The sequence below is a fragment of the Bufo gargarizans genome, chromosome 2, assembly GCF_014858855.1.
Source record: "Bufo gargarizans isolate SCDJY-AF-19 chromosome 2, ASM1485885v1, whole genome shotgun sequence".
Classification (NCBI taxonomy): domain Eukaryota; kingdom Metazoa; phylum Chordata; class Amphibia; order Anura; family Bufonidae; genus Bufo; species Bufo gargarizans.
Genome location: NC_058081.1, coordinates 162,728,322 through 162,742,556, shown reverse-complemented (window position 1 = coordinate 162,742,556; position 14,235 = coordinate 162,728,322). Strand labels below are relative to the sequence as shown.

General features: G+C 43.6%; 1 protein-coding gene and 1 long non-coding RNA gene across 3 annotated transcripts in view; one reads left to right on the top strand and one right to left on the bottom strand.

Moving 5' to 3' along the window:
* The window catches only part of LOC122929643, a 53,492-nt gene extending 48,574 nt beyond the window's left edge, over nucleotides 1-4,918 (bottom strand). Inside the window, exon 1 of the long non-coding RNA XR_006387993.1 lies at nucleotides 4,857-4,918. This is a non-coding gene — a long non-coding RNA (uncharacterized LOC122929643). The remainder of the gene's footprint in view (nucleotides 1-4,856) is intronic.
* The window catches only part of LOC122929642 (tropomodulin-2-like), a 104,601-nt gene that overhangs the window by 42,119 nt on the left and 48,247 nt on the right, over nucleotides 1-14,235 (top strand). For both annotated transcript variants that reach the window (XM_044283274.1, XM_044283275.1), the window contains exon 3: nucleotides 10,355-10,511. In XM_044283274.1, coding sequence (XP_044139209.1) covers nucleotides 10,355-10,511 — 157 coding nt within the window. The remainder of the gene's footprint in view (nucleotides 1-10,354; nucleotides 10,512-14,235) is intronic.

The window sequence follows — 14,235 nt, the reverse complement described above, 5'->3', positions numbered from 1 at the left end:
ATTTGGTCACTCTGGTTGTCCTCTGCATACCAACATTTCATCTTTCTTCTGACATTCTCACACCTTTGTCATAGCTTACTGACCATGCTTGATCTCGTGCCCTCTTTCTTTTTGTGTATGGCGCAGCGTAACTGATTGAATCCAGTTAAATCATGCAAAGGTTTCACAATTCATGCCTATGGTGATAAAATGTGCTAATGCAATACTGGAGGTATCAAAAACAGACATCTGTGAAGGACCAAAATGATGAAATGTGAATCACAACAGATCTTTCTAGAGTCGTATTTTTGAAACCTCCAGCATTATGTTAGCATCTTTTATCACCATAGGCATGAATTGTGAAACCTTTGCATGATTTAGGCTACTTTCACACTAGCGTTCGGGGCTCTGCTTGTGAGTTCCGTTTGAAGGCTCTCACAAGCGGCCCCGAACGCATCCGTCCAGCCCTAATGCATTCTAAGTGGATGCAGATCCGCTCAGAATGCATCAGTCTGGCACCGTTTGGGCTCCGCTCAGCAGGCGGACACCTGAACGCTGCTTGCAGCGTTCGGGTGTCCGCCTGGCCGTGCGGAGGCAAACGGATCCGTCCAGACTTACAATGGAAGTCAATGGGGACGGATCCGTTTGAATTTGACACTATATGGCTCAATTTTCAAACGGATCCGTCCCCCATTGACTTTCAATGTAAAGTCTGGACGGATCCGTCTGAGGCTACTTTCACACTTAGGCCCCTTTCACACGGGCGAGTTTTCCGTGCGGGTGCGATGCGTGCGGTGAACGCATTGCACCCGCACTGAATCCTGACCCATTCATTTCTATGGGGCTGTGTACACGAGCGGTGATTTTCACGCATCACTTGTGCGTTGCGTGAAAATCGCAGCATGCTCCTCTTTGTGCGTTTTTCACGTAACGCAGGCCCTATAGAAATGAATGGGGTTGCGTGAAAATCGCATGCATCCGCAACCAAGTGCGGATGCGGTGCGATTTTCACGCATGGGTTCTAGGTGACAGTCTATTCACTGTATTATTTTCCCTTATAACATGGTTATAAGGGAAAATAATAGCATTCTGACTACAGAATGCATAGTATAATAGTGCTGGAAGGGTTAAAAATAATAAAAAAGTTAACTCACCTTCTCCTCTTGTTAGCGTAGATCCCGGTCTGTTCTTTAGCTGTGGCTAAAGGACCTTTGATGACGTCAGATCACATGCTCCATCACCATGGTGATGGACCATGTGATTGGAGCATGTGATCTGACGTCACCTCAGGTCATTCAGTCCACAGCTAAAGAACAGACCGGGATCTACGCTAACAAGAGGAGAAGGTGAGTTAACTTTTTTATTATTTTTAACCCTTCCAGCACTATTATACTATGCATTCTGTAGTCAGAATGCTATTATTTTCCCTTATAACCATGTTATAAGGGAAAATAATACAATCTACAGAACATCAATCCCAAGCCCGAACTTCTGTGAAGAAGTTCGGGTCTGGGTACCAAACATGCGCGACTTTTCTCACGCGAGTGCAAAACGCATGACAATGTTTTGCACTCGCGCGGAAAAATCGTGCATTTTCCCGCAACGCACCCGCCTCTTATCCGGGCAAAAAACATGACGCCCGTGTGAAAGAGGCCTTAGAATTTTTTCTACAATATAATGCAGACGGATCCGTTCTGAACGGATTCCATCGCCTGCATTATATGAGCGGATCCGTCTGGGCGCAAGTGTGAAAGTAGCCTTAACTTGATTCAATCAGTTACGCTGCGCCATACACAATTTTATATTGTACATTTTATTGTATTTTTATTGTGTCTGTTTCTAGGATTATAAATACTGAATAAATAGTAATTTTTCATGTGGTGCACGTGTATTGAGTGCCAGTCTTATATACTTTATTCCATTTTTGCAAATTATTTTCTGATAGGGTGATCAGTTTAAGACTAGAGCACCTATTCCATGCTATTCACACTAACTATATTTACCATGCATAAAGTGCCTAGTGCAAACAATATCAAGTAATGTATTTCACAAAATGAATCCCACCATCTGGAATAAGCGCGAACGAAACACGTGTTGGGACAGGGAGCTGCATATTACAGTATATAGCATGCCATAATCCTTACCCCATGAACTTTGGCTGCTGCTGTGTATTATATAGTGCGCCATACCCCCCATTAACTGTGCCTGCTGCTGCATATTATATAGTATGACATACCCCCATGAACTGTGCCTGCTGCTGTGCATTATACAGTGTGCCATACCCTATGAACTGTGTCTGCTACTGCATATTATATAGTATGCTATACCTCTACGAACTCTGCCTACTTCTAATTCAATCTGAATGGAAAGCTGGTATTCAAAGTAAAAATCCCAAAGGCTTCTCGTAGCAAGATTTTTTTCTTATTGTTACCTCCCATTTCTGGTGTCGTCACTCTCTCAAACGCAAAGGTACGTAGGCCATCAGTATTATGATTGTGTTTGTGGATAAAATGGTTGGCTGCACTAGATATGCCTGTTACCTGCGGATTTTCTTTATAATTAAGGTGTTCACCCAATCTCGTTTTAAATTGTCTACTCGTGCTCCCTACGTACATTAAATCACATGGGATGTATTTAATGCCGTAAATTACGCCCGGTGTATTACAATTAATATAATTGGGTATGGGAAACGTATTAGTATGTAGAGAATTTTTCAGAGTATTATACAGTACCTCATCATCATAAAGTATCGGGAAGGCATTTCCGAACCACTGGATTTGAGGAAACTGCCGACTGTACGTGAGGACTAGAATTGGTTTGTCTATTTTATCCTCTTGGGGTCTGTTCATATTTTTATTTTTACTTTTATTTTTGTTTTTATTTGGACTTTTGTTGTTATTAGTACTGTTGTCATTACTAATATCAGGTTTGGCAGTGTTAATTTTAAATAGCAGATCTTTTCTGCATTTATTGGACGCTATATTGAGAGCTTTGTAGAGCATCCAATCAGGGTAGTCTCTCCTTTTGAGGCGATTCCAAACCATTTGAGATTCCCGTGTAAAAGCCGCGTCCGTACTGCAGTTTCTGCGTGCACGAGTAAATTCACCTACTGGGATGGCCTTAATCGTATGTCTAGGGTGATGGCTTGTAGCCTTCAAAATGATATTGCCCGAGATTGGTTTGCGAAATGTTTCTGTGAAAATATTACAATCAGGTATGCCTGTTAATTTTAAATCTAAAAAATTTGCAGTATGGGGGGGTCCACAAAATGTGTAAATTTAAGATTATAGGGATTGTTATTAACATAGTCGACAAGGTCTGGTATGGCAGACACACCGGCGTCCCATATAATGAGCAAATCGTCGATGTATCTGCCATACCAAACCACCGCTTCCACAAACGGGTTCCCAACAGAAAAGATATAACGTTCCTCCCAGTATGCCATTGTGATATTAGCAAGGGAAGGTGAGTACTTGGCCCCTATTGACACACCCTTTGTTTGTAGATCAAATTTATTATCAAAAGAAAAATTATTATGGGTCATGAGAAAAAACCCAACACTATAGGTCTCAACCTACACTCTTACGTGTTTACACTCTTACGTGTTTACACTCTTATGTGTTTTGGGTAATGCATGGATAATTGGTGTTATTGGCACCTCCACACACAAGAAATCATACACCTTTTGGGTAAAAAAAACTGCATTTAATCCTTTGTCTATAATGGACATTAAGGCGTTCCTACGCGCTGTAAAACGCTCAACAGGCAAGAACCAATGATTCCCTAAGGGAATGGTTCTCACCTGAGCGTTTTACAGCGCGTACTTCTGTCTACAGTCCAAACAATAAATGTATTATTCCAGCTCACCCAATTCTTCTGCATATTTGCAAGTCTTGCAGGGATGACCCCCGCATTTGGTTAAACCCTTAAATCCCAACCAAGTATTTTCAATTTTAATCGTAATGCGTCTGAATAATGATGGAGATAAAGAATTGGCCAAAATTTTAGTCCTCCTCGAAACAATCAACATGGAATCGGTCCAATTATCCCGGGATTTTGATCGGAGATGTTCTGGATTGAGCTTTATGTTTAGTATACCTTACCAGGTGTCCACATGTGTTCCACCATATCTTTTTATTAATTGTTTTCAGGGTTGTTGTCACGTGTATGTTGGGTGTAGTTTGCCCATTTTAGAAAGTGCGGTTTTTTGTTTGTCCCCACCCCTGTTGTTTTATTGGAGGCGAAGGCTCATAAGAGCCGCACATATGGGACAAACAGAGTGATCATGATTAAGAACCAGGAGGTTCGAAACATTTTGATCTGATGGGAGGTGGAGGGAGGTGAAGCTCACTACGTTTTACCTGTCATGTGAATACTGGAATAAAGATGCAGTAACGTATGATCTATACCAGTGTATTACTGTACTGTGGCAGCAGCAGGGAGCGCACGGCGTCATAGCAACCAATGACGCCGTGCGCTCCTGCTCTCAGCAGGAATCCAGGCCGCGGTTCCACAGACCGCTCACGGCCGTGAAAAACGGCCATGTGCATTCGGCCTAAGAGATCAAAGTTCTTAAAGGCACTAATCAGTAGGTTAAAATTGACACAGATAAGGTAAGGAGAGAAATGGCCAATAAACTGAGTGAAATGGAATATATAGTAAATCGCTGATTGATCTGCAAGTTTACCGCCTTGTCAATATAATACACATGGAAACGCATTATTGTGGGTCCAGTGGTGTGTCACAGGACTGCAGCGATGCAGGAAACATACGTCTATAATTAAGGAAAATGCCTGCATGTTGTTGTTAGGTACTAAACATAGACAAGTCACTTGAAAATCATTCGGCTTTGAATTAATTAATACCAGTCACGTTACTTGTAATTGCACGCCTTCCGCTGTACTTTCTCTTGGATGTTGTCTACGCGTCTCCCGCATGCTGGCAGCTGCTCTTCCCACAGAAGCCAAGAACAACACTGAAAACCTCCTTACTGACTGCAGAGTCACCTTACTCCTCCTGAAATCAAACATGTGTTGCTTTTAGGGAAGGCAAATTTGCAGAAATTTCCATTCCGTCAGGTAAATGAGTAACTTCAGTTTTCTCATAATACTTGGCAACCAGAAATAGCAAGTGATATCATTATGTGCCTGATTCCAGATCAAAATAGTGCTGCCTAAAGGAAAACCTAAATCAATAACCCCTTAATTACCAGAGACTTCTTTTTATAGTGGAATAAACGTGTGGAGTGTTCAGCGCGGTTCAAGTAAAAAAAAATTCACATTAACTGAGGATTGAACAGAACATGGCGGCAGCCCGAAACCATGACACTCCCACCACCATGCTTGACACCATCTGAACCAAATACGTTTATCTTGGTCTCATCAGACCACAGGACATGCTTCCAGTAATCCATGTCCTTAGTCTGCTTGTCTTCAGCAAACTATTTGTGGGCTTTTTTGTGCATCATCTTTAGAAGAGGCTTCTGCAACAGGCACGTCCCCTCTGGGGCACTCTCTAAAACGCGACCCAGGTGTAGGAATGCTGAGTGGTATAGTGCGGCCTATCTGTTTCTTTATGTGTCACGGTGCTCCTACCTGGATACGGCTTGACCCCAGGCTTTGGCTCCAAAGCAGTAAATTGGGGTAATAAATGAGGTATATGAAAGAATAACTTGAGTCCAGACCTTGAGATGAAGTTCAATGGCAGCTTTACTTTGAATAAACGTTTCTTCAAACAGTTTTCAGGCTTTGTCTTGGTTCCAGCAGGCTTTAGCATTAACTCGCTGGCAAGCTCAGCTCTGCTTTATCTCTTTCTCTCTGCTGTACCGACAAGCTGACTTGGTAACTTGGCTTATTCTTTACGCTGCACTTCACTTTTTAGCCAGACTTATCTTCAGCCAAGAAATAGGTTAGAATCCTGGAAGCTTCAACATGGAGTCTTAACCAGCACAAACCAGAACTGACCCACCTCCTGCTAGCAAGCAGGACTGGCCCACTTCTGACCAAAGGGGAGGAGAATGGAATGGTGAGCTCCTTTCTATCTAACTATAGCTCTGCTGTGTTTGCTGCCACCTGCTGGTGAACCAGGCACATTACACAAACTGGTACATAACATTATTATAAATGCACAGTGTTGAAGAACCTGGTTATAAATATATAGGTGACATACAGGTTAGACCATGAAAGATAGTAGCAAGGTGCAGAAGTGGTAACACCACTCTGGGGTGTTACACTTCCTTTTGGGACGGCAGCTGTGCAGACAAATTTGATGCAGTGTGTGACGTATGGTCTGAGCACTGACAGGATGACCCCCTCACCCCTTTAATCTCTGCAGCAATGCTGGCAGCACTCATATGTCTATTTTAAAAAGACAACCTCTGGATATGACGCTGAGCATGTGCACTCAACTTCTTTGGTCGACCATTGCGAGTCCTGTTCTGAGTAAAACCTGTCTTGTTAAACCGCTGTATAGTCTTGGCCACCGTGCTGCAGCTCAGTTTCAGGGTATTGCCATTCTTCTTATAGCCTGGGCCATCATTATGTAGAGGAACAATTCTTTATCTCAGATTCTCAGAGAGTTCTTTGCCATGAGGTGTCATGTTGAACATCCAGTGACCAGTATGAGAGAGTGTGAGAGCGATAACAACACATTTAACACACCTGCTCCCTATTCACACCTGAGACCTCGTAACACTAAAGAGTCACATGGCACCGGGGAGGGAACATGGCTAATTGGGCACAATTTGGTCATTTTCACTTAGGGGTGTACTACCCTTTGGTTGCCAGCGCACCAAATTTACACTGTTATACAAGCCGTACACTAACTACTTTACATTGTATCAAAGTGTCATATCTTCTGTGTTGTCCCATGAAAAGATATAATAAAATATTAACAAAAATTTTTGGGGTGCGCTCACTTTTGTGAGATACTGTATATAAATGAAACCTGACTTCTAAAATAAGAACTCATTTCCCTTGTGTGGTTTGTACAGGGTAGTGATCGGGCCTCATTCATCAAAAACTGTTTTTGTTGCCCATAGTTATTAATCAAACCTCAGCTTTCATCTTACCAGAGGAGCCTAAGATGTCAATGTGGCTCATCATATCCTTCCCTGCCAGTCCGTTGGTCCACCTTGCGGAGAGCACTAGCACTTTCGCCAAATCAAGATTGGTGGGCAAAAAGCAGTATATATGGTTTGATGCAGAAGTAGTGTTAGGCTGCGTTCACACAGTCCGTTGTTTTGGTCCGCATCCGAGCCGCAGTTTTTGTAGCTTGGATGCGGACCCATTCACTTCAATGGGGCCGCATAAAGATGTGGACAGCACTCCGTGTGCTTTCCACATCCGTTGCTCTGTTCCTGTTCCGCGGTCCGCAAAAAAAATATAACCTGTCCGTTTTGGGGACAAGAATAGGCAGTGTAAGAAGGAACAAGGAGCCGTCTTTGACGGAAGATACGTGTCACCGAGGTTCCTGGCCTCGGTGAGGTAAGAGCCGGGTTTTTTCCTGAAGTGTCAGGTCTGTAGTGCAATCTGACACTTCAACTGTTAGAATGGCTGTAAAGCCAATCCGGGCCGGTTCTTATTGGGAGCAGCCAAAGAGCAGGGTGGGTGGCTGTTCCCCACGGTTCCAGGCCGGGTTTTGGCTGGAATATAAAAAACCCAGCCAGCATGTTCAGGTGGAAAATTATCCTCCATGACAGAGGGGCTGAGGAGTCTGTGGTTTGAGACACTGAGGCATCTGTTTGTGTGAGCCATAGGCTGGGGAAACAGGCCACTAAAGACTGCTGCGGACTCTGGGTGAAAATCATCTGCTGACCAGGTGACGTCTTTTTGCACTGTGAACTTTGTGTGGTGTGAACAGGCACCAAAACTGAACACTTTCTTTTGGCTTGTTTTCTTGCTATGTGTGAATAAACACTGAACTTTGATTTGAACCTTGTTTTTTGCCTCTGTACTGCGTCCGCTTACCCTGCCTACCAAAGCGAATCCCCACAGCAGTTATAACAATGGCTGTCCGTGCCGTTCCGCAAATTGCGGAATGCACATGGACGCCATCTGTGTTTTGCGGATCCGCGAACGGTTGTGTACATGAGGCCAATCACTGCTAGAAATCACTGATTCGAACACTCAAGTGTGAACTAGGCCTAGCACTTGATCTAGTGCTGATGCTGGAAAAAATAGAAAACCATGTGTTCGGGCCCCTGGCATTGTTGAAGAGATCCAGGAGCAGATTATGAGAAAATGATCCCAGCAGGGACACGTGAGCAGAACATGTCAGCATGTGCTGAAATTGCCATAAATGAAGACTGAAATCTACAGTAGCTCTGAGCTGACGTACATTTTGGTTTAGGTGCATGGACTGCACCTGCGCTTCGGCATAAACTAAGAGCATCCTCCGGCAGCACAGGGGACATCAAGACTGGCGCAGCATACGCTGGTCTTAATAAATCTCCCCCCTTTGTCATGGTCTCTGTGGGGGAGATTTAGCAAAACTGGTGTAAAATAGAACTGGCTTAGTTGCCCATAGCAACCAATCAGATTCCACCTTTAATTTTCCAAAGTAGCTCTGAAAAATGAAAGGTGGAATCTGATTGGTTGCTATGGGAAACTAAGCCAGTTCTATATTACACCAGTCGGATAAATCTCCCCCTGTGTGTTAATTCACCTAACAATAGCTACTGACACACAGAAAATTCCCACGAGCTGCACCAATGCTTTGATGACAATGTGAACACAACCATGTACGTGGACATCTTCCTGTGCTGAGTTCATGCAGCATTCACAGAAGAAGATATAGTGAGCAAAGAGTTGTGTCCTCCACAGTCACCAGATCTAAAGGTGGTGTTATCTGAAGGGTAGGGTTTAGGAAACTAATTCCCAGACAGTGCCCAAACTGGAGCAGAAAGTTAAAATTCATGTCCGGACTATGGAACATGTAGTGTTCCAGAACCTGATAAGATGGGCACAACTTTACATAGCTGTTGGTGGAAAGCACTCCCAACATCTCCGATAACGGGTAATTACTTCATTCTTCCATTATCTAGTATCCTGTACAAACCACACAAGGGAACCGGAGTTTTGTTTTTCATGGCCCAACCTGTTTTTTCTGAAAGTACATCTCTTCCTGCCCTGCAATGTAGCAGCTATGTCGTTAGCATGTACTGCAGTAATAATATGCCTCAGTGATGCTAAGGGCATCAAGGGGTTGGCCCATCTGGGACATTGGGGCCATATCGCTAGAATATGCCCCCAATGTCTGATAGATGCAGGTCCCACCTCTGGGACCTGCACCTATCCTTAGAACGGAGTCCGCAAAGTGACTTCTATGGGACTTCCAAAAATAGCTGAGTGCTGGTTTAGTTATTTCCATCAGCCCCATAGAAGTTAATGGAGCAGTGGCCGTGCTTGCACGGTGCGCCTCCTATTAATTTCTAAGGATAGCAATATGCCTCCAATGTCCAAGATAGACCAGCCCTTTTAAGCCCTTAAATGGCAGCGAAAGGGTTAGTTCAGCTAGTTAGTTCACATATAATGGTATATGCGGGCACTCTAATAATATGCATTATAGTAGTACCCATATAATAGTGCTATGCAGGGTCCACATAATTGCCACTTGGCTATGTAACTGATATCAAGCATCAATTACAATGCTGCTGCAGCTGCCTATGGTTTTTAGTGGTCCGGACTTGCTAGCCCTCCTCTTCCCTCCAGCAGTACGCCTGGCCGCCGGAGGAATAGGTGCTTCTAGCTTGCTAGTCCTTAAAAAGGTGTTCTGTTTGTCTGCCTATGTACTGACCATGTCCCGGTTCTTGACTCTGATTCTCTGCTGCCTGATCTGACCAGTGTCTGATCACTGTATTCACCCTTTGCTGCCTGCCCTGATCTTGGACTGTTTCTCAGATTTACAGGTAATCCACCTGCCCTGACCCTGAATACGGTTTTGCCTGATCCCTTGGTGCTTTGCACTGGTGTCTCTGATTCAATTAAAGAAAGGGACCCAGCATTGCTAAGGGGATCTGCCACTTGCTTATGTTGCCCTTAGTTAGGACACCATAAAACTTGTTCCAGATTCCTTTTAGATTTTGCCCAAAGTCAGACCTGTCGATTGACGCAGTGGTTCCACACAAACTGTCCATAACACAAGTCACATGACCTGAAAGCAGTGGGTCCACATTGCTTTATAATGGCAATTACATTAAAAAGTCTTCTTTCTTTACAGGTTCACACAGATGAGTGTGAAGGTGTTAGGAAGTCCCAGAAAACCCCTTTAAGCAATTTATTTATGATCATTCAGTTAGTGATCTGGGATTTATCTACCGCTGTGTGATGGTAACATCTTATTTTTGCACAATTTAATACCGTCTGTTGATTTTCAGAATGCCTTATTACCAGCTGGGCTCCGACAGAAAGATCAGACAACAAAGGAAGCATCTGGAGCATTTGACAGAGAGCATCTTCTGGCGTATTTGCAGAAAGAAGCCATGGAGCACCAAGACAGGGAGGACGTTGTGCCTTTTACTGGAGAAAAGAAAGGTAATACAACCTTTGCCGTTAGTTCCTATCCTGCGATGTCACCAATGATGTCATCATCAGGTGAGAGGAGACATTTGTAAAAGTATCTCCTACAGTTTAAAGGAAGATTGTCACCTACATAAGATGTTTTAAACTGATAATAGAGCTCTGTGGGAAGCAAGTACCTAACACTGATGGTACTTTGGTTTAGTTTTTGAGAGACTCCAAAGCACCAAAAATTAAGTTTTAAAGATGTGCAAGTTAGATATTGCAAGTGCCCAGGGGTGGTGAGTGCGCTGCAGGTGCCCAGGGGCGGCGAGTGTGCTGCAAGTGCCCAGTTCTCCCCACCTTACTTGCGCCTGACCCTCCCCTCTGTATCGTCCGGCCAGCCCTGTATCCTTGTGGCATAATTCTTTTCTCTATTCATAATCCAGTGCCTGCACGTGTCACCACCGGGCACGCTCAGTACATGCACCATTTAGGCACGCTCAGTACATGCACCATTTACTGGTTACTTAACCGGCGCATGTGCACTGCAAATCACTATGTCTATGCATGCTGGCACTGGATTACGAATGGAGATAAGAATGACGCCACAAGGATACAGGACTGGCTGGATGATACAGGAGGGAGGAGTCAGACGCAAGTAAGGTGGAAGCACTGGGCACTTGCAGCACACTCACCGCCCCTGGGCACTTGCAACAGCTAATTTGCATATCTTTAACATTTTGTTTTTGGTGCTTTGGGCCTCTTTCACACAGGCGTCGCGTGTGAGGGCCGGATAGGATGCGGGTGCGTCGCGGGAAAATATGCGATTTTTCCACGCAAGTGCAAAGCGTTTTAATGCGTTTTGCACGCGAGTGAGAAAAATCGGCATGTTTGGTACCCAGACCCGAACCAGGACTTCTTCACAGAAGTTCGGGTTTGGGATCGGTGTTGTGTAAATTTTATTATTTTCCCTTATAACATGGTTATAAGAGAAAATAATAGCATTCTTAATACAGAATGCTTAGTAAATTAGGAATGGCGGGGTTAAAATAAAATAAATTAAACTCACCTCATCCACTTGTTCGCGCAGCCCCGCTCGTCGTCTTTCTCTTCTTTGAGGACCTGGGAGAAAAGGACTTTTGGTGACGTCACTGTGCTCATCACATGATCCATCACCATGTTGATGGATCATGTCATGGACCATGTGATGAGCGCAGTGACGTCACCAAAGGTCTTTTTCCTCCCAGGTTATCAAAGAAGAAGACAGAAGACGAGCGGGGCTGCGCGAACAAGTGGATGAGGTGAGTTTAATATTTATTTATTTTTTTAACCCCTCCATCCCTAATTTACTTAGCATTCTGTATTAAGAATGCTATTATTTTCCCTTATAACCATGTGACAAGAGAAAATAATAATGATCGGGTCCCCATCCCAATCGTCACCTAGCAACCATGCGTGCTTGAGGATGCTTGCGATTTTCACGCAGCCCCATTCACTTCTATGTGGCCTGCGTTGCGTGAAAAACGCACAATATAGAACATGCTGCGATTTTCACGCGAATGGGATGGGTCCGGATGCAGTGCGGGTGCAATGTGTTCACCTCACGCATTGCACCAGTGCGGAAAACTTGCCCGTGTGAAAGAGGCCTTGGAGTCTCTCAAAAACTAAACCAAGGTACCATCAGTGTTATGTATTTGCCCCCTATAGAGCCCATTCTTTCATAATGACTTCTTGGAGTTTGTCAGAATTAGTGGGTTTTTGTTTGTCCACCCGCCTCTTGAGGATTGACCACAAGTTCTCAATGGGATTAAGATCTGGGGAGTTTCCAGGCCATGGACCCAAAATGTCAACGTTTTGGTCCCCGAGCCACTTAGTTATCACTTTTGCCTTATGGCACGGTGCTCCATCGTGCTGGAAAATGCATTGTTCTTCACCAAACTGTTGTTAGATTGTTGGAAGAAGTTGTTGTTGGAGGGAGTTTTGGTACCATTCTTTATTCATGGCTGTGTTTTTGGGCAAAATTGTGAGTGAGCCCACTCCCTTGGATGAGAAGCAACCCCACACATGAATGGTCTCAGGATGCTTTACTGTTGGCATGACACAGGACTGATGGTAGCGCTCACCTTTTCTTCTCCGGACAAGCCTTTTTCCTGATGCCCCAAACAATCGGAAAGAGGCTTCATCAGAGAATATGACTTCACCCCAGTCCTCAGCAGTCCATTCACCATATTTTCTGCAGAAGATCAATCTGTCCCTGATGTTTTTTTGGAGAGTGGCTTCTTTGCTGCCCTTCTTGACACCAGGCCATCTTCCAAAAGTCTTCGCCTCACTGTGCGTGCAGATGCGCTCACACCTGCCTGCTGCCATTCCTGAGCAAGCTCTGCACTGGTGGCACTTCGATCCCGCAGCTGAATCCTCTTTAGGATATGATCCTGGCGCTTGCTGGACTTTCTTGAACGCCCTGAAGCCTTCTTAACAAGAATTGAACCTCTTTCCTTGAAGTTCTTGATGATCCTATAAATTGTTGATTGAGGTGCAATCTTAGTAGCCCCAATATCCTTGCCTGTGAAGCCATTTTTATGCAACGCAATGATGGCTGCACGCGTTTCTTCACAGGTCACCGTGGTTAACAATGGAAGAACAATGATTTCAAGCATCACCCTCCTTTTAACAGGTCAAGTCTGCCATTTTAACCCAATCAGCCTGACATAATGATCTCCAGCCTTGTGCTCGTCAACATTCTCACCTGAGTTAACAAGACGATTACTGAAATGATTCCAGCAGGTCCTTTAATGACAGCAATGAAATGCAGTGGAAAGTTTTTTGGGGGATTAAGTTAATTTTCATGGCAAAGAAGGACTATGCAGTTCATCTGATCACTCTTCATAACATTCTGGAGTATATGCAAATTGCTATTATAAAAACTTAAGCAGCAACTTTTCCAATTTTCAATATTTATGTAATTCTCAAAACTTTTGGCCACGACTGTACAAACTCCATGTAGATGTTGTCTTTTGAACTTAAGACTCCAGCGCAGCAAGGCAACAGTGCTAACCACTGAGCCACCATGCTACCTTCTCACAAATATATGTATAGTATCTAAATCCCAAAAATTCTAAATTCTGATAATGAACTGCAAATCATATATGTGTCATTTTTTTCTGTATTTAGACAGCTGTATGTGATATCATCCGTCTGAATGGAGCCTTAATATCTGACATTCAGTAAATCATTGAGTTGCAGACATACTGTATCTTAGACCATCTTTAATAGTTTACAAATGCTAGAAATATCAATTTTTGGCATTCAATATGTATTGCAGCACTGACACATGCTAAATAATTTAAGCTTTGTGTCTTCAGGATACCATGTGTGTTACAGAATAATAAGCTGGTGTTCATTCAAAATTTTCACAAGCTGTAACATGACAGTTAGGGCTAATGCACACGACCGTGCCGTGTTTTATGGTCCGCAAATTGCAGATTCACAAAACGCGGAGGCTGCCCGTGTGCTTTTCGCAATTTGCACAACGCAACGGGCCGCCCATAATAGAAATGCCTATTCTTGTCTGCAAAACGGACAAGAATAGGACAAGTTTCAATTTTTTTTGATGGCCCAATGGAACAGAGCAATTAAGGTGAGTTAAATTATTTTTATTTATTTTTTAACCCCTCCAGCCCTATTGTACTATGCATTATATTTTTAAAATGTTATTATTTTCCCTTATAACCATGTTATGAGGGAAAATAATAATGAT